This window comes from Rhinolophus hipposideros (assembly GCF_964194185.1).
Source record: "Rhinolophus hipposideros genome assembly, chromosome: 10".
Taxonomy (NCBI): Eukaryota; Metazoa; Chordata; class Mammalia; order Chiroptera; family Rhinolophidae; genus Rhinolophus; species Rhinolophus hipposideros.
The window spans coordinates 45,299,039-45,319,265 of NC_138056.1; the positions used below are offsets into that span (position 1 = coordinate 45,299,039).

At 36.6% G+C, this 20,227-nt stretch overlaps 2 protein-coding genes and 1 pseudogene across 3 annotated transcripts; all 3 read right to left on the reverse strand.

Annotated features, from left to right (window-relative positions):
- Positions 1–772: 772 nt before the first annotated feature.
- LOC308503844 (olfactory receptor 52J3-like) lies at positions 773–1,707 on the reverse strand (the record flags this gene model as incomplete). Its single annotated transcript, XM_081063514.1, is given in 2 exon segments — positions 773–1,290; positions 1,293–1,707. Coding segments are annotated over 2 exon segments (933 nt in total).
- Positions 1,708–6,020: 4,313 nt separating this feature from the next.
- On the reverse strand, positions 6,021–13,381 carry LOC308503418 (olfactory receptor 51A4-like; annotated as a pseudogene). The gene is made up of 2 exons: positions 13,365–13,381; positions 6,021–6,991 (listed from the first exon to the last, which is right to left on the reverse strand). The product of its transcript is annotated as an olfactory receptor 51A4-like (transcript).
- Positions 13,382–13,595: 214 nt separating this feature from the next.
- LOC308503419 (olfactory receptor 51G2-like) lies at positions 13,596–14,537 on the reverse strand (the record flags this gene model as incomplete). Its single annotated transcript, XM_081062715.1, has 1 exon — positions 13,596–14,537. One exon carries the CDS (start codon positions 14,535–14,537, stop codon positions 13,596–13,598), a length of 942 nt encoding a protein of 313 aa, XP_080918841.1.
- Between the last annotated feature and the right edge of the window lie 5,690 nt (positions 14,538–20,227).

Sequence of the window (20,227 nt, forward strand, 5' to 3'; positions counted from 1 at the left end):
CAATTGGAATGATACACAGTGCATTATCATTTACATTAATTAAAATTTAATTAAAATTTACAAATCCAACCCCCAAAATTTTTATATTTGAAACAGTAAATTTAGACTATCAGAAAGACAAAAAATTATGTGGTACTCATTACTGACTCTGAGGATAAGAAAAAAACTGGAACTGGATTAGGGTAATAGACAATAGATCATTTCAATTTTAATGACTCATGTGTTTGATTAAAAATAACATTTGAGAAAAATAAATCATAGTGATCATTTTTTTATTTCTGTGTTGTGAGAACAAAGGTATTTGTTATGTTTCCTTGTTTTGTTGTAAACAGAAGGAAAATTTAGAACTTAAAAATTTGGGAGAAAAAAGCAATGTTGACAAATTAAATGACGAGATGGTCATTGCTTGGACTATTCACTCTCACTCGGAGTGAACTGATGCAAACAATTCTTCCTTCCACAATAGGAATTGGTTCTGGAACTTTAAGTATTATAAACATTATTCAAATCATAGAATCAATAAGGAACCAAGATCAAATCCACTAGAATGTAATTTAGCAGAACTAAATTTAAACAGAGAAAAGTCTTTCTGGAAATAACACATCAGTTTTGTTTGCTGGATCAAAGTGTTTGGTAAACAAAGGAAGTAGATGTCCCTATTTTATTTTTCATGAGACTTATTGCCACCACTCCACTAAACTGCTCTTTTTTTTTTATTAGTTTCAGGTGCTCAAGACAAAGTAATACTTAGACGTTTATCTTTTAGATGTCCCTATTTTTTAATAGAGACATGGAGCACTCGCTCTGGTATCTGATTGGTCCTTACACCATAAGTAATGAGATTGAGTGACGGTGGGATAACCAAATAGAGGTTGGCAATAAGAATGTGAATATAGTGGGGTATGTTGTGTCCAAATCGGTGAGTGAGGAAAGAAAAGACAGAGGGAATATAGAAAACACAGAGGACTGCAACATGGGAACCACATGTGCTTAGGGCTTTTAGCCGTGCATCTTGTGATGGCAGGCGGAAGACAGCACGGAGGATGTAAACATAGGAGATGCCAATAAGGACCAGGTTCATAAGAAAGAGAGAGACTACAAAGAGTCCATAGATAGCATTGATCTGGATGTTTCCACAGGACAACTTTGCAATGCCCATGTGCTCGCAGTAGGAATGAGCTATTATCCGAGCCTGACAAAAGGGTAGGTGGTAGGTGAGAGAGATCATGGGAAGTGTAAGCAGGACTGGTCGAATTACAATGCACGTGCTGATGCCCACCAACAACCCAATGTCAAGATGGTCCTGTAGTGGAGTGGACCACAGATTGCCACATAACGGTCAAAGGCCATGGCCACCAGCACCTCAGCCTCCATGCCAGTGAAGGCATGGATCAAAAACATCTGAGCCACACAAGTTCCAAAGTTAATCTCATGTGCATCAAACCAGAAGATACCCAGCATGCGGGGTATGAAGGTTGTAGAAAGGGCCAAATCAATTGTTGAAAGGATGGCCAGAAAGTAGAACGTGGGCTCCCGAAGGGTCTGCTCGGCCTTGATGACCAGCAGAATGGTGGCATTGCCCAGTAACGCCACGAGATAAACAGAGCAGAAAGGCAGGGAGAGCCAGGCATGGACCTTTTCCAGATCTAGGATTCCAATGAGGAAGAACGTGGCTGGGTGAAAAAGGCTCCTGTTGTGATTAAACATCTTTTTAAATGACAGAAGGGAGAAGTTTTCATTCCTAGGAGAGAGGGGAAAAAAGAAGTTTGATAAGAGGTGGTTAGGAAAATGATTAATTTAGTGCTTTTTTCTATAATGAAAATGAAAAGATTTGCCATTTAGAAGAGCCTATTCGTGGTTGTTGGTTTTCGTTTTTTTTATTCTATTCAAGCCACACTCATTTGAATGGGTCATTTTCAAAGCACATACGCAGATTTAATCCTAATTTATTCACATTTAAGAATTATCAGCAAGCCCATGGCTGAGTTATAAGACATAGAACTTGACATTAAGTATGGATTAATTTATTATGTCCCATACATTTTGTGAAGCCTCTGTCTTATGAGGCATACATGAAAAATCAAGAATGCATACATGGAAATACAGACATAATCAAACAAGAGATAGGCAGATGAGAAAGTAAAGTCACAGGCACAGATGTACAAGGCACCTCCATAATTAGAAAATGCAGAAACTTTCTAATGATTCATTCATTGTCTATTGACATAGAGAAAATACCAAAATCAAGACTAATATCATGTCAAAAAGATAGAAACAGATTACCAGAGATACACAGTATCACAAATAAAAGTACAGATACTCTGGGACGCCTGCCCAGGAGCAAACATAGCGTGGGTCACATACCTCTATACTTTAAAGAGCCCAGAAAGAAAAATAATAATAAACTTTCTGCATATGTTTATTGATGTTTCTATTTTTCCAAAATCAGCCCATTTCGTAGCAGGTCATTTTAGAGAATTATGGTTGTATTTGAAAGTTTCTTCTTTCGTTCCCCACTTCATATCAGTTCCTCTGAGAAAATCTGCTAATTTTCCCACTTCCACAGAACTAGCATGTACGGGTCATTCTTGCTGCCTGTCTAAGTCACTGTAAATAAGAGGAGAGGAAAACCTAGAAGGCTTCAGGTGGTTATGAATCTAGAGATGGCATTTTGAGCAGCACAATCTGGAATAACAAAATCTAATTGGAGAGAGGATAACTTCCTGTTATTATCTAAAAGAAACAGTGAAAGGCACTTTGCAATGCCTTCAAAATTATGGAGAAGCAACTAGGCACTCAGAAACTCAAATAATGAAATACAGGGACTTTCTGGGTCTCTAACTTGTGGCAGAGTGGTTCAACGTCAGAATAGAGCAGACAAACTTTTATCCTTTATATAGCTTCATATTTTTATTGTAAATATATTAAGATGAAAACAGAAAATAAGTGTTATACCCATTCTGATATTATATGACAGAGAGAGACAGAGACAGAGACAGACACAGAGACAGAGACAGAGAGACAGAGATTGGAGACAGAGAGGAGCTGTATTTTGCAATGCCTCCCTTATTTGTGTTTTTTAAGAACTAAAATGTCCAGTTAATGGCTATTGCTCATTGGCAGGATGTTGGCCAAGACACCTTCTTTGTTTCTAGACACTCAGATGCCTATTTGGGTTCATCTCTGCATATAAACTTTCAATAATATGCCGCTGCTCACCTCATAGTTTTATCATGCTTCTGAGTCCATTTCATTTCCTGTAAGCAGAAATATAATCTATATAACTATAAAATCATTTTGTAGATAGATTTTAAATGCTTTGGAACTTCTAGATATTTTTAAGCATTCCTAGTCTCCATTTAAAAGTTGCAAGTTTTTTTTCCTTCTCCCATTTGATTCAGAAACTGGGCTGTGATGCATGTAATACCAAGCCCAGCAGTTCTCAGACACCTTTGATCATCTCTCTTTCATTTGACTCCAGAATGTACCTAAATCAAAGGAAATTCACCTGCAATGTTTCTTTCTTTAATAAGAATAGAGACACAAGTAAAATATCAAGCACCAAAGCTCTATGTCTCTTTTTTTATACAGCCAAGGAAAGTAGGTTTATGTTAAAGCTGCAGCTGCTTATGACATTGGAAAAGCTGAGTTAACTGTTTTCTACTGTAATGGTGCCCTGGGATTTAATTCTCTTAGATTGCTGACAAATCTTCTACACTATAGTTTCAAAAAGCAGAAGCCCACCCCCTCACCACCACCAAAAAAAAACAACAACTGATAGGGATAGGAATTTATATAAAGAAAAACACAAATGTGGGGCAAGATCACATATAACATTTATTTATGGCATAGTTACATTTGATCTCCTTCTAAGTAATATTTTGCAGCCAAATTCTATGGGTTATTTTTTCCAAGAGAAAATAATATTTAATCCAGATTCTAAATTCAAACATAATAACCTGGTATAGGAGACGCCACTTTCAGTCTTAGCTCTCACTCACTATTCCCTTCACTGACCATGTGTTTTAGGTTCATTGACAACTTAGCTCTAGGGATTCAGATATGGTCTTTGGTCCCACTGTCTTCTGTCCATGATTATTCCTCCCAATTTTCCCCTTGACAAGTTTCCAATCTGCATCACAGAGGTCGTAAAGATGCATGGTAAAAATGTCCAATCCTGGAACTGGTCTGACTCAGTTCACATACTGGATTTCCCATGTACTACAGTAGCGATGTCATCTTGAGTGATTTACTAGTCATCTCTAGGTCTGTTTTCTCAACTGGGAAATTAGGAATGATAATAATCCCCACAATATAGGATATTTTGAGGAATAAATTAAGTAGTGAATCTTAGGCACGTAGTACAACACTTGGCACATTTTAAGTGGTTAATTAAAATAGAATTTAGACCACACCACCTCCTTCATAAACTTTGGACCTACATAAGCCAAACTGAAAAACCTCTCATATTATTAAGTTTATAGTGTTTGGTCTGGAAGTTCTCATTTATCTTAAACATTTTCTCATCATTTTTCAGTCAAATGTATACATATTTCTCATTCTCATGAGAATAAAATTATTTCACATGGAAGAATTATATCTCTTTACTACACACTTGTGCAGACATCTTAGATAATACTTTAAAAAAAAACATGATCAGGCTTAAGATATAAAGCACAAACTGCAAAGCATGAAGTTAAATCCTTTTGGCACTTTTGTTTTTCCAGCTATAGCAGACAAACCTTAAAACTGAATCTCTGAAAATTTTAAATTTCATACATATACACATACATATACATATACACATAAAGTTGACCCGTGAACAACATGGGTTTGAACTGCACAGGTCCACTTACATGCAGATTTTTTTCCATAAATATAGTCCATCCTATGTCTCCACAGGTTTCGCATTCACAGATTTAACAAACCAAAGGATGGAAGACAATATTTTAGCATTCACAGCTGCAGATTCCCAACCACGAGTTCCCAACCATGGATGGAAAATATTGCTTTAGATCTGGGGTTGGTTGAATCCCTGGATGTGCGGATGTAAAGCACAGACAAAACTAAAAGATAATACCTGCCTTTCAAGTTACTTACATGTTAATGTAGTCTATAGACAACAAAGAAATAATACTATTGGTCAGGGCTATAATAGTGGTAAGTAAAAGATGCTAGATAAACTTCAGTGAGGGACAAATAATGCAATATGCATGTCAATGGGTGGAATTTATAAAATTTATTGCAGAAACTTGAAAAATTGAATGAATGAAATATTTCCTTATCAATTATTTTTGCACTTAATTTTAATTGTCTTGTACATGTGAGGCTTATATCTCCAAATATACTTCATAATTCTGGAGGACAGAGGAACTTTTAGTGGTTTATTTGAGTTGCTGATGAAATCTGCAAATGTTTAGGAGATGCTCATTCTGTGTGTGGTTGTAGGTGTGTACTTAATCTTTCAGCCCACATCAGTGACTGCTGATATTGCCTGAGTTAATTAGAGTCATGATTGTTTATTTTTAAATGAACACTTAAAAAATCGGAATAGAATCAGTGGAACTGTAACAGCTACACACATGATGTCAGAAAGGTAGTAGATTGGGGCAAGGGGGTGATCACTTTGTGAGGGGTATACATGCCCAACTATTACACTCTTTTATATACCTAAAAGTAATAAAAAATCAAATATATTAAAATGTTCTCTACTCATAATGAGGATTGTGCTGCTGAAGCTGATGTAGATATATTTATTGAGCTGTTGGATAAGTTAAGTAGAGGGCTAAAAATGAGAGAAGAGGTGGAAAAGACAGTTACAAGTACAACATGACTCCAAGCCTAACTCCCAAGGCACATAATCTAGAACGTGCTGCTTCTTAATTAATTAATTAATTGAAGTTTGATGGATTTACAATATATGCAGCATATCTTTTTATTCAGTCTCTACTACTTCATTGTCATTCTTGGATCCCTAAATTTGTTCAAAAATTGCCAAATAAACTGGGCATTCCTTAAACCTAAAAATGCCCATCACTCTTATTTCTCACATAATTCACCAGAATCTGATTTCTAATCTGCAGACTCTTCGCAAAGTACACAGTGGGATTCATTAGAGGGGGAACCAAAAGGAAGATATTAGCTATGAGGGCCCTAATAACTGGACAGACATTTTGGCAAAGCTGTGAAGGGCAGCCAAGGTGACCCTAGGCACACAGAAGATAAGCACAGAACAAACGTGGGAGAGGCAAGTGTTGAGGACCTCGAGGTGGCCCTTGTTTGAGGCAATGCCCAGAACTGTTTTCAGGATAAGTGTGTAAGACACAGAAATGCACACCAAATACCATAAAGATATAAGAGCCACAAATAATATACAGATGATATTGAACCGTTGTCAGAACAGGCCAGCTTCATGACATCCTGGTGGAGTCAGTAGGAGTGGGATAGAAGGCTTTTCTTACAGAATCTCAGTCTCTTTAGAATAAAGGGGAAAGGCAGAACAAACAAAATACACCATGCAGCAAATATAAGGCTGATTTTAATGACTCTGGCACTGTTCAAAGTGGAGGTGTATCTCAGAGGGTTGTAGATTGATGGACGTGATGAAAAGAACTGATGATTCCGTAGCTGAGAATCCATGAATGAAAAACTCTTGGGCAAAACAAACATCAGGGGAAATTCCAGTGACATTGAAGAAGATTCTCAGCATAATTAGAAATGAGGAGATGGACAGTACCAAGTCAGAAAAGCAAGTATGTAGAGGAAATAGTACATAGGCTCATGCAGAAAGTCCTCTGATTTTAGAGAAAGAATGGTGGAGTTCTCCAGGATGGCAATGAGGGACATAGGACAAATGGGTGTAGAGACCCAAATGTGAGCATGTTCCATCCCTGGGATCCCAATGAGGAAAGAGGTAGAGACTTCCACTTCGGAGGCTTTGCATTGCAGGAATGTAAGGAACTGTGTGGATCGAAGAAGAGCTTTCCTGCAACTGCATATAAATTAATCTGCCTAAATGTGTATTTGTTTAGCCATTTATTTAGTCATTTGGTCAATAGAAATCTTGTGATTTCGGTTATCGTACAATAATTTTTAGGACTAAAACAAAACATTTTTTAAATATGGACAGGAGTAATATTATGACGCATACAAGTAAGATACCAAGAGAAACAAAAATATATTTTCCCATATATATTTACCAATATAAGGATATAAATATTCAAGGGCTTTTCTAGGCTCAGCACACAGAAAGGAAACAAAATTTTTCGACTCTATTTCATATAGCATATTTTGTTAAGGTAGTGATGCTCTGTGAATTTGAAAATTATATAAACTAACAGAGGTTCAAATCAAGAACACCACACTACAAATGCAGTTTCATGTATTTAATATTTAGCCTTTAAGAAATTGTATTCTCAAATGGGCAGAGAACCTGAAGAGACATTTCTCCAAAGAGGACTTACAAATGGCAAATAGACATATGAAAAAATGCTCAACATCACTAATCATCAGAGAAATGCAAATAAAAACCACAATGAGATATCACCTCACCCCAGTCAGAATGGCTATCATCAACAAGACAAATAGTAACAAGTGTTGGAGAGGCTGTGGAGAAAAAGGAATCCTCATACACTGTTGGTGGAAATGCAGAGTGGTGCAGCCGTTATGGAAGGCAGTGTGGAGGTTCCTCAAAAAATTACAAATAGAATTACCATATGACCCAGCAATCCCTCTCCTGGGTATCTACCCAAAAAATTTGAAATAATTTATACATAAAGACACGTGTGCTCCAATGTTCATTGCAGCTTTGTTTACAGTGGCCAAGATATGGAAACAACCAAAATGTCCTTCGATAGATGACTGGATAAAGAAGTTGTGGTACATATACACAATGGAATACTATTCGGCGTTAAGGAAAGATTATATAGGAACATTTGTGACAACATGGATGGATCTTGAGAGTATAATGCTAAGCGAAATAAGTCAGACAGAAAAAGCAGAGAACCCTATGATTTCACTGATATGTGGTATATAAACCAAAAACAACAAAAGAACAAGACAAACAAATGAGAAACAAAAACTCATAGACACAGACAATAGTTTAGTGGTTACCAGAGGGAAAGGGGGTTGAGGGGTGGGAGATGAGAGTAAGGGTGATTAAATATATGGTGATGGAAGGAGAACTGACTCTGGGTGGTGAACACACAATGGGATTTATAGATGATGTAATACAGAATTGTACACCTGAAATTATGTAATTTCATTAACAATGTCACCCCAATAAAAAAAAAATGTATTCTCTTTGAAAATTATGGTAGGACAATCATATATTGGCATGCAAAAGAATCCTACCTAGCACCATATACAAATTGTTATCCAAAGACATCATAAGCTTATATAGAGGAGATAAAAAGTGTTGATTAAGATGTGGTAAAATTGTACTCCTCATATATTGCTGATGAAAATATAAAATTTGTGGCTACTTTGGAAAAGTCTGGCAGTTGTTCAAACAACTAAACTACATAATCCAATAATTCCACTCTGAACTAAATATCCAAGAGAAATGAAAATATATGTCAACACAAAAGTATGTACAAGGATTTTAACTATAATGTGTCTTGGTGTGGACCTGTTTGGGTTTATCCTGGTTGGAACTCTCTGCACTTCCTGGGCTTGTATGTTGGTTTCTTTCATCAGGGTAGCAAAGTTTTCAGACATTATTACTTCAAATATGTTCTCAATCCCTTGCTTCCTCTCTTCACCTTCTGGTATTCCTATGATGTGCGTGTTGTTGCGCTTGATGTTATCCCAGAGGTCTCTTAAACCATCTTCATTGTTTTTTATTCTTTTTTCTTTCTGTTGTTCTGTTTGGGTGATCTCTGCTAACTTGTCTTCTAAGTCGCTGATTCGATCCTCTGCTTCATCCAACCTGCTGGTAATTCCTTCAAGTGAGTTCTTAATTTCGATAATTGTGTTCTTTAGTTCTAACTGGTTGTTCGTTATGATTTCTACATCCTTCTTTATGTCTTCTGTAAGCTCCTTAAACATTCTTATCACCAGTGTTCTGAACTCTGTCTCTGATATGTTGGTTAACTCTGCTTCATTCGGTTCCAGTTGTGGAGGTTTCTTTTGTTCTTTTATTTGGGACATGTTTCTTTGTTTCCCCATTCTAGCTGACTCTCTGTGTTTGCTTTGATGTGTTAGGTAGATCCCCTAGAGTTCTTAGTTCTTGCTGGGTTATCTTATGTAGGATGTGTCCTTTATATTTGACTTGCACTACTTCGTTCTTCTCCTCTGCGTGTGCTCCAAAGGTGACTCTTGTGTTGTGTATATTGTTCTGTTCAAGAAGATCTTTAATTGATTTTTGCTTGTGAGTAGGTGGGGTTGACTCCTAGGCTGACTAGTTGTGAGACTTGGCTCTGCCCACGTAAGAATTGACCACTTAAATGTGGTTTGGCCTCTTTTGGCTCTTGTGCCTGCAGAGAATTCCCTCTGGGTGTGTGACTTGTAGGTCAAACACAGTAGTACTCTGGTTTGTCCTGGAGTTGGCCTCTGGATATATTGAATCTTGTGCCTCTTAAACTGGGCCCTCCTGGCTTTTGTATTCTCTGTTCCGCCCTGAGAACCCCTGTGTCTTTAGAGCTGCGGGTTACAGCCACCGCTGCCAGGATTCCACCACGGGACCGCGCGCTTCCACTCCACTCCTTTCCTTCTTCCCCTGCTCATCCAATTCGCGCACCTTTAAGTAATCCTTCCACGAGTCTCTTAGGAGTCTCTTAGCTGTTCTGTGTGATGAGCAAATAGCTGTTTGATGGGTTATATGTCCTGTTTGTAATAAGATCCGGAGGAGAACTCAGAAAGTGTGCCCCGCTGCCACCCTTCCTATGATGTCACTCCTCCTGTTCCTGGAAATCTTGATCAATTACTGCTGCATCCCTTCCAGTTTATTCTGCCACACACACTCATTTTTCAACCAGAATCAAATGATCCTAGGACAACACACATTCTTAACCTGAAGGCCAACTTCCTGCTTAGAACTGGGTGTCTTGTTTGCAGTCAACAACAAAAAAACCCGATGGATTGTGCCTACTGCTCATTTTCTCCCCTACGTTTCCCTTTTCTCTGCCCAAACAGCAGTCCGTTGTGTAATAAGTTAAGCATACTTTTAAACGCACTACTCTTATCTTCCGGCTATCTTGTTCAGAACTTCTTTTGAAGCTTATAAATAAGGTTGAAAAAAAAATTCCCTTGGAAGCCAGTGAGTGGGTGGTGATTTATGCTGATTTCAAAGAAGAAACCATTTTTCAGACTAAAGAAAAACAGGGACGTAATACATATTCCTCTTAGGTCTTGACTGAGAGGATATAAACACAAACTGGGAGTATGCCAGTGTGATCAATGGAAATTTATTTCCACTCCCAGTAATACTACTTGTTGACATACCACTGACCTATCTTAGAGGCCAAGTTAAAGGAAATTCTTCATCCATTTCAGACAGATGATGATACCCAATTAGTACTCTGGATTGTTCTTTCTTAAAAAAAAAAAAAAAAAGTATGTACAAGAATATATATATCAGCATTATTCATAATAGCTAGAAGGTGGAAACAAACCACATGTTCATCAACCATCTGTGATAAACAAAATGTATAATGTAAATTGTAGTGAACTTTAGGATTTGGGGAGTGATCAAAGAAAAGCTTGACCATAAGATGGCACCATCACACAATAAGCTTTCTTGAGCAGCACTTGTACAGGTTGTATAATAGGAAAAGTTCCACACAGCAGGAGACTTCTCAGGGTTAGTGGTCAGGGTCACCACCCCAGAGGGTAAAGGGCAAGGGAACTCCTGGGGCAGAGGGCAATTGGAGAGGGGGCATGTATTTCTTAAAAATATATTTTCATAGCATGAAAGGTAGCCTCTTGGTAGCCTTTTCATAGCATGAAAAAGCCCTGAAAGGCAGCAGTGGTTTGGAGTCTTTTACAGTTCCAGGGTTTGTCTTATTTATAATTAGGAGAAGGCAGGTACAATTTTGTGAGGTGTCCAATCAGGCAGTCTCCACATATGGTTATAATTATATTTATGTGGGATGTATTTAAAGCTATTGAATGTGTATGAATTTCAATTTGGTGCCAGTGGGCTTGAGCTCAAGGACTTAGCTGCTATGAAATATATTCTGTGGAAATCATAGCTCAATACACAATACACAAATTTAACCAATTTATATAACATCATAAAATGAAATATGATTCAGCCATAAAAAGGACTGAAGTACTGACACATACTACACCAGCATGTTAAGTGAAAGAAATCAGACACAAAGTACCACATATTTTATTACTACATTCATAGGAAAGTCCAAAATAAAGAAATCTGTGGAGCCAAAATTAGATTAGTGGTTTCTTACAACTAGGTGAAGGATATGGGGTACAGGAGGTGATAGATAGCTAAAGAGTATGAAATTTCTTTTTGAGATTATAAAAATTGACAAACAGTTACACTTATCTATTGAACATTGCATTGTATAATTTAAATGGGTGAAGTATAGCATAATAATCTCAAGATTCTTTTATGTTATTGCAAATGGTACTATTTCATCTTTTCTTTTTTCTTTTTTTTTAAATTAAAGTTTATTGGGATGACAATTGTTAGTATAGTTACATAGATTTCAGGTGTACAATTCTGTAATACATTATCTATATCTCACATTGTGTGTTCACCACCCAGAGTCAGTTCTCTTTCCATCACCATATATTAGAACCCGTTTACCCTCTTCTAGAGCCTGCCTCCCCCGTTTCCCTCTGGTAACCCCTAAACTATTGTCTATGTCTATGAGTTTTTCTTCCTTCATTTGTTTGTCTTGTTCTTTTGTTGTTTTCAGTTTTATATACCACATATCAGTGAAATCATATGGTTCGCTACTTTTTCTGTCTGACTTATTTTGCTTAGAATTATAGTCTCAAGATCCATCCATATTGTCACAGATGGTACTATTTCATCTTTTCTTACCATCAAATAGTATTCCATTGTGTATATATACTACATCTTCTTTATCCAATCATCTATTATCTATCAAAGGACACTTAAGTTGTTCCGATGTTTTGGCCACCATAAATAAAGCTGCAATTAACATTGGAGCACATATATCTTTACAGATAAATGTTTTCAGATTTTTTGGGTAGACACCTAGGAGGGGGATTGCTGGGTCATATGGTAATTCTATTCATAATTTTTTGAGGAACCTCCACACTGCCTTCCATAGCGGCTGCACCAGTCTGCATTTCTACCAACAATGTATAAGGGTTCCTTTTTCTCCACAGCCTCTCCAACACTTATTATCTGTTTTGTTGATGATAACCGTTCTAACTGATGTGAGGTAATATCTCACTGTGGTTTCTATTTTCATTTCTCTGATGATTAGTGATGTTGAACATTTTTTTATGTCTATTGGCTATTTGTATGTTTTTTTTGGAGTCTATGTAATTTTATGAATAAGTGTCACCCCAATAAAGTTTAATTTAAAAAAAGGTGAAGTACATATAAATTAAGTCTGTTAAAAATATTTTAAAAATAAAGCAGTACTTAGCAAACTAGGACCCTAAAAATACACATTTTTTTAAAGTAACAGAAAGGAGAAAGATTTACTATGCTAACACTAATCAAAAGAAAGCTAGAGAAGCTATATTGATTTCAGAAAAGACATACTTTAAAATAAAAAAAATTATCAAAGATAAAGAAGGGTATTGCATTTTGATAAAGTAATTTCCAAGAAGACATAAGAAATATTATTATCTTTGTACTTAACAACAAAACATCTAAATACCTGGGGTAAAACTGAGAGCATGACAAGGATAAATAAATCAATCCATTATGATATTCAGAGTCTTTAACATCTCTCTTTCAGTAGCCAACAGATCAAAAACAGTAAAATAGATGAAATCTGGGTCTCAGAAGTGTCTACACGGCTCACAAAAGAAAGGCCTCTGTAGATTTCTAGACACAGAAGCATGATGGTTTCTGGATAACTTGAAAGGCTACTCAAATCAGTTGAATTATTTTGGCCCAAGTTGTCTGGAAATGTTTTTCCATCCTGAACAGGAGATTTTAAAAACAAACAAACAAACAAAAACTTTGAAAATTCTTTAATTTTAAGGTCAATTTTGTGGGAAAATAATGATCTTGACTGAAGAGTTTATATTTGACCCAGGGTCATCTTAAAATCTAAATCTTCTTTAGAAATTGAGGACTTTTGCAAGGTATAATAAATAGCTTCACTAGATTGTTGACTTGATGACTCTTTTAGTTTCACAAACATCTACTGTGATTATTAAAACGAACATTAGAGTTCAAAGAATGGCCTGACCTGGGTTTAGTGACCATATTCTTTAGTATGTCAACATGAATATAAAACAAAACCTTGCCTTTATTCCCTACACTGAAAAATGGGGTTTCTTATTATTGATGTTTGTATCTACTATTTTAAAGCCAAAATATTATCAGTAATATTTAAACTCAAAATTCCTTATTAATTTGAAATACTCTCATATATATAAAAGGGAGGTGGAGGAAAGTTGTGTTTTAGAGTCTCTTTCACCTAATCTTTCTGTCGTTTGAATTTCTTGAGTATTCTGTCACGAATCTGCTTGGTCTTGACACTGTAAACAATGGGATTCATGAGGGGTGGAACCAGCAAATAGACATTGGCCATGAGCACATGGACAATTGGGGAAGCATTCTGCCCATAGCCACGGATCATGGATAGCCCAATCATTGGTGTATAGAAGGTGAACACAGCACAGATGTGGGAGATGCAGGTATTGAGGGCTTTCACTCTTTCTGTCTTGGAGGCTATACTCAAAACTGTGCCAAGGATGAGTACATAGGAGAGAAGAAGGAGCACTGAATCAAGTCCCATGGAACAGACGACCACCATGAGGCCATAGATGCTGCTGACCCGACGGCTGGATACAGTTGTCTTTATGAGGTCCTGGTGCAGGCAGAAGGTGTAGGAGAGAATATTAACAGGACGATATTGAAGCCTCTTTAGGAGGAAGGAAGCTGGAAAGACCAGAGCCAAGGCCCTTACAGCAACTGCCAACCCAATCCCAGTGATTACACCATTGGTTAGAATGACTGGATAGCGCAGGGGCTCTCGGATTGCTACAAAGCGGTCAAAGGCCATGGCCAACAGCACAGCTGACTCAATAATTGAGAAAACATGAATGAAGTACATCTGGACCAGACAAGCATTGAAGGAGATCTCCCGGGCGTGGAACCAGAAGACACTGAACATGGTAGGAAAAGTTGTAGTCGATAGGCCCAGGTCAGTAAGTGCCAACATTGACAGAAAGTAGTACATTGGTTGGTGGAGGGAAGGCTCAGTTCGGATGATAAATAGGATAGTAATGTTCCCTGCAACTGAGGTGGCATAAACCAAGAAGATGGGGAGGGAAATCAAACTATATATGCTTTCAAGGCCTGAGAGGCCTGTCAGAAGGAAGCGAGGATACAGAGCAGAGCTATTGAAGACAGACATTGTGCTGATGGAGGCACCTTCAGTCTACGTGGAGAGACAAGAACATAGAACAATAAGGGTAAAAGTCAATATTGCAAAAAGAAGCTCCGATACATGCTGCCCTGGTATTTATTGCTTTCAATCACTCCTCTGCTCATTATATATAATTACCATCTCCATTTATTATTTTGCCAATTAATTATTTCTTAATTGCACATTTATGGAGAGCATATATTTTGAAAAGGAAATCTGGTAGTGCTAAAATATAGAGAAATATGTAAACATGCCTTCAAATACACTAGTAAGTTGAGAGAGCTAAAATTAAAACAAGTGTTAGTTTAATACAAGGTCGTGTAAAACACAGAAAGAGGAAACTATGCTAATTCAGGGAGGTCAGGAAAGATTTATTGAAGATGATTCTTGGATTAGGTTCTTGAATAACAAATATGAGTTAGATGGAAAAGGACTGTGTTGGACAATCTGTGCTGATTACCACCCACGTAAATGCAGAAAGGTATTAGTATTACAAGTGTAAGTGAATATAACTGAGCAAAGCTATATGGTAGGGTGGCTTTTCAGATGTTTATTGAAGCTAAGACTGAATAGAAATGGACCAGAATTTCTGAAGGAAATTATGCATAAATATAAAGATAAATTTGGACTTAATCTTAGAAGATACAACATGTCATTTTTTTTTTAAAAAAAGTAAACTATTTGACCAGATTTATATTATATCAGTGTCAAAATAGAACCAATGTTAAAAAATGGTCTAAATTTTGACAAAAGAAAAAGCAAGAAATCTTTTAGGAGACCATGTAGTAACAACAACAACAACAAAAGCATTACAGTGAAATGTAATTGTATAGGTGGTAAAGTATAAATAGTTGCAAAAGTTTGTAAGGAGAAAAAAATAAAATATTGGTCAATCATCATATGCTAAGAAAGAGAAAAAGAAACACAAGACAAGTTCAGTTATTTGGCAGAGTTTGGTGTCATTAAAAGAAACAAAAATTCAGGACATGCATGAAAAGTTGGTGAAACTAAGGGGTCAGAGTAATTCAGTTTGTGAGGATAAATTTGAGGCATGTGTGTTGAGGAGATCGTGGTATATTGAGTTCCACATAGGGTTGTCAAAAGGGAAATTACTCCTACACAGAGAATTTGGAAGGATACCTAATACAACAAGAAGAGAGATGAAAAAAATCTTAGAATAAAAATGAAAACAAAAACAAAAAAAGAACACATGGCATGTTACAAGAAGAGTGTAAGAGCTTTAGTGCTCAGGGATCAGTCACTCCATAGATAGAATGTGCTGTAGGGAACATGAGGCATAGTTTACTGCAGACTAAGATAAGTCATTATAGTAGGAACCGTAGAGACTTCAATTAGTTAGCGAGATGATAGCCACCCAATTCCAGTTACTATGAGCACCAAACATCAATAAAAGTTTTTCACTTAGTATATCTCATGTCAAAGAATTTTCAAAATTTACATGCCCCCCAACCTATTTTGTTCTAATACAATTACATTTTACAGTTTCCTCTGAAAGACTTAAAATAATCAATCCATAACCTCCTACAGGAATCACAGGAAATTTTCCACTCTGACATAATTTTCCTCCCATTTTAGGAGCAAATACAATGAAGAGAGGAATTACTTTACATATTCTCAACCTGTGATTTACATACTATATTAATCATAGAATAGTAGGCAATACTGGTCTTTATACACCTCCCTCACGTTCCTAGCTTTTTATATCACAAATTTCTCCTAATTGCCTTTAACATAACTGGACAGTAACTGTCATTACTTTGGTACTTGCACACAATTATTTTCTTCTGCCTTGATACCCCCCCACCTCAAATCTTTCAATATCTCCATCCTGCCCAGGTATACCAGACTTCCCTTTTAGATCACCCTCACCTACTTCTTCATAGAAAAGTCTTTGACTTAGGGTATCCATAATCCATCTTCCCTAAATGAGTCTATTAGATATAGACACAAGCACCCTGCTCTCAGTGCCTACTTCTCTAGAGTCAGAGAAGGACTGATGACGACTGTCATTCACTATTTCTATCATTTTGGACAGATTACTAAACTTCTATGAGCATAAAAACTGGGAACTGCATTACCTTATGTAATATTTAAGCAATTCAAGAAAAAGTATCTAAAGTACCCAGCACAGAATCTGAGACCTAGGAGACACTTTGGGCTTAAGTAAAGTAAAATCTTAATGGAGATGCTGAAGTAGCCACAATCTCAAGCATATCAGCCACGTACAAAAGTGATCTAAAGGCAGGTGTGACATGAAGTGCCCAAGTTATCACTTGTAAAGATTTTACTCCTCAGGACTTCTCTTGAGAATTAGTTTGCCTGGTTTCTTTTTTGGCTTATAACATTGCCAAGTGGTTATGATATGCAAAAGAGTGAAATGGAGGAAGTACTCAAATCATCATGAATATCATCATCTTTGTTTTTAACATTATAATCTTTAGTTAACATCAGATAGCAATGTTTTAATAGAGCAGAGATTTCAGTGCACAAATTCCCATCACATGTGGTGTCTATACCTGAAGGTGAATTTATAATGGCATTCCATCCCTAAGCTCCTTTGAGTAGCCTTTGAGGGTGACAGTCTGGCTTCTTTTAGGGAATGGCAATCGGTACCTCCAACCTATCCCAAAATAGTAATTTCACATGGGCGATGATCAGTCCTAACTTTTGACTTTCCCTTCTATTTCCTAGATTCTTCAAATAGGTACTAATTTCTTACCCTTTCTTCTCACCTCAGAAGCTTTCTTTCAGGCATACCTGAGCCTTCCGGTGTAGACAGCTTGCTACAGCTTGGTCAGCCAGTCTTAGGGACTTCTTATAGGTAGAGGGAGCCATTGAAGATGGGCATAAAAACCGGTGGCTCCTAAGTCACATAGTTCTTCAAGAACTAGATTTCCTGACTGAGGAGGTGTCCACCTCCTTTAGCAACTCCAGAGCCAAGATAGAATATTTTTGCATTCAGAGTCCTTGATTCTATCCAGCAAAGTCCTTTATCAGCACTGTACTTCTGTGCTTTAACTACTCTAAACTCAGTGCCTCCTCTTGATTAGTCCATTCCCTCACGACCATTTTTGTTTTCTCAATGCAGCCTCCAGGGAGGAAAAGTGATGTCACTTCCATTGGAGCTTTTACTCTTTCTCAGGGAAAGGGGATGATCATGCCAAATTCTCAATCTGGGAGTCCAGATTTGGCAGCAACAGGGAAGTATCCTTGGGGTCATCTGATGGAGAAAACTAATGGGGTTAGTCCGTCAGAATAATGTACAAGAAAACGTCTGTGCTCTGAAAAACCAGAGACAGCAGTCACTAGCTGCTCAAAAATGTTAATTCTTTATACTGACTATGTCAGATTTTCCTAAAATGTACAATAGGCCATTATTCAAATATAATTAATGGCTAAACAAACAGAGTAAGCCTAGGTCCGTTATGTTTGGGACAAACTTCACATTATAATACCATTGTGTGTGAACATCTATATTGCATGCCAATGTTTCAGAGAAATCCAGCATTGAGAAAAGCTATTAATATAGTACGAGCTAGAATTTTCCAGACATATTTTATCCAGACAGCATGTATTAGTATCTGGAATTTGTGTTCAGCAGAACTCCATTTGGGAAGTGGAAGTTGAGGGATCCTCGATTTAAGGCAGTAATTCTCAAACAGAAGAAAAATTTATTAACAGGATATTTGACAATGTCTGAGGGGATTTTCAGTTGTCACAACTGGGGAAATGTTAACATCTAGTTGTCAGATGCTAGGGAGGTTTCGAAACATCTTACAATGAGCAGAACAGGCCCTACAACAGAGAAATATCCAGTCTAAACATCATAGTGCCAACGTTGAGAAATTCTGTTTTAAGCTGGGGACTAGGGGAAAAAAACTAAACTAAAGTCAAAATTCTGTGTTATGTCTCTGGGTACTATGAAGGCAAAGAGCATAGACTCTAGAACCATGACAGTAAAGAGCATGAGCTGTAGATCCAGAGGTCCTTGTCTTTGAATCCCGATCCTGACACTTACTGGCTATGCAACCTAGGGAGCCCTTTTGCCTGTTTCTTTATGTACACAATGAGTTCATAATAATTTTATCTGTCCCCTATTTTTTTAATGTTCAGTGAGTTAATATATGTACAGCACTTAGAGCGTATTAAGTACTCAATAACAAATAATCAAAAATTGATTCACTCTCCCTTTGGTACTGATTTGTTATTAAATTAGTTGTTCTTAATATTCTGTCAGTCTACAAATTCTGTGGCCCTATATTTTATGCCCTGAGCTGAAACTGCTTTCAAAACCCTATCAAGTATTTTCAATGGGTACGTCAAATTCCATAGTCATTAAATAATTACACCACAAGGCTAATTTCTTTGTATCTGATCTCATGAGTATCAAATAGATTTTAGCCATGATTTGGATTGCCATGTATTTTTATTTCCATAAAATAAACTCTAATTCCTCAGGAAGTATGCACTCAGTTTAGAAAAGTTGCATTTAATATATTTAATATGTTCACATTCTAAAATATATATTGTATCAAATAAGTTTGGTTTTTGAAATTTTGCTCTCTTGGTATCTTACTAGTTAAGAAATATTAATAAGAAGATTTTTTTCTGAAAAGGTGAAATGATCCAGGGAAAATACGAAAAAGAAAATCAGTTGGTAATTTGTCTGATGATATTTTCACACATTTAATTCAGTAAGACTTAGTTTAAATGATTAGTTGCTATATTCATTCTTTCCTCCCAAAGATTAATCATTAATCCCATATTTCCTGTTTTCCAAGATAACACCATTCTCCCAAACCTCATTAAATCTCATTATTTTTCACAGATCCTTGCCGTATAATACCATAGTCACATTCATTTTCCTTTTAAATGAAATTGTATAGATTTTGTTGACTGAGCTAATGGGGAGCAAGTAGGGCAATGCCCCATTTCAGAGTGAGTTTTCTTTACCAAAGAAAACTGTAAAATGTATTTAACTGGAAGTGTTGATATATTTGTTTTATATTTTAATATCAACCAGACTTAAAATTTTCTTGTTATTAATTCATATTATAAGCAGAATTAGGGTAATGTCAGTGTGTGTGTGTGTGTGTGTGTGTGTGTGTGTGTGTGTGTGTGTGTGTGTAGTGGTGGTGGGGTGATGGTGGGAAATCTGAAAAGCTCTCATTTTCTTCACATGGTATCTTCACAGAAACACAAGTTCATCATTGAGCCTAATTCAGAGTTTACATGTGGGATGTGTGAAGTTGACAATGAATACTGGCCTGGCTTAAGATGTGTAAGTTAATGCAAACTGGTTATTAAACCAGTGGGAAAACATCTGAATTTTATCTTAATACTGAGCTTAACTCATTTTGTTAGTTGGGGTGTATTTTCTTTTCTGAATCAGTTTGTTTATTGAGACATAATGTAGGCAAAATATTCACTGCCACAGGAAATATGATATGGGTATGATAACTCCTTTCCTCAAGGCATTTTATTTGGACAAGGTCAAGCCTTCGCTAAAATAAACTTGTGGTAATACCTAAAGTCTGGCATCTAAAAAAAAAAAAAAAGACGAAAAAAAACAGGCAAGTAGAACAGAGAATAATTCATATGTGAGACATTTCAAACATTTTCACATATAGTGGAGATGAATGAGAGAAGAGAATAAC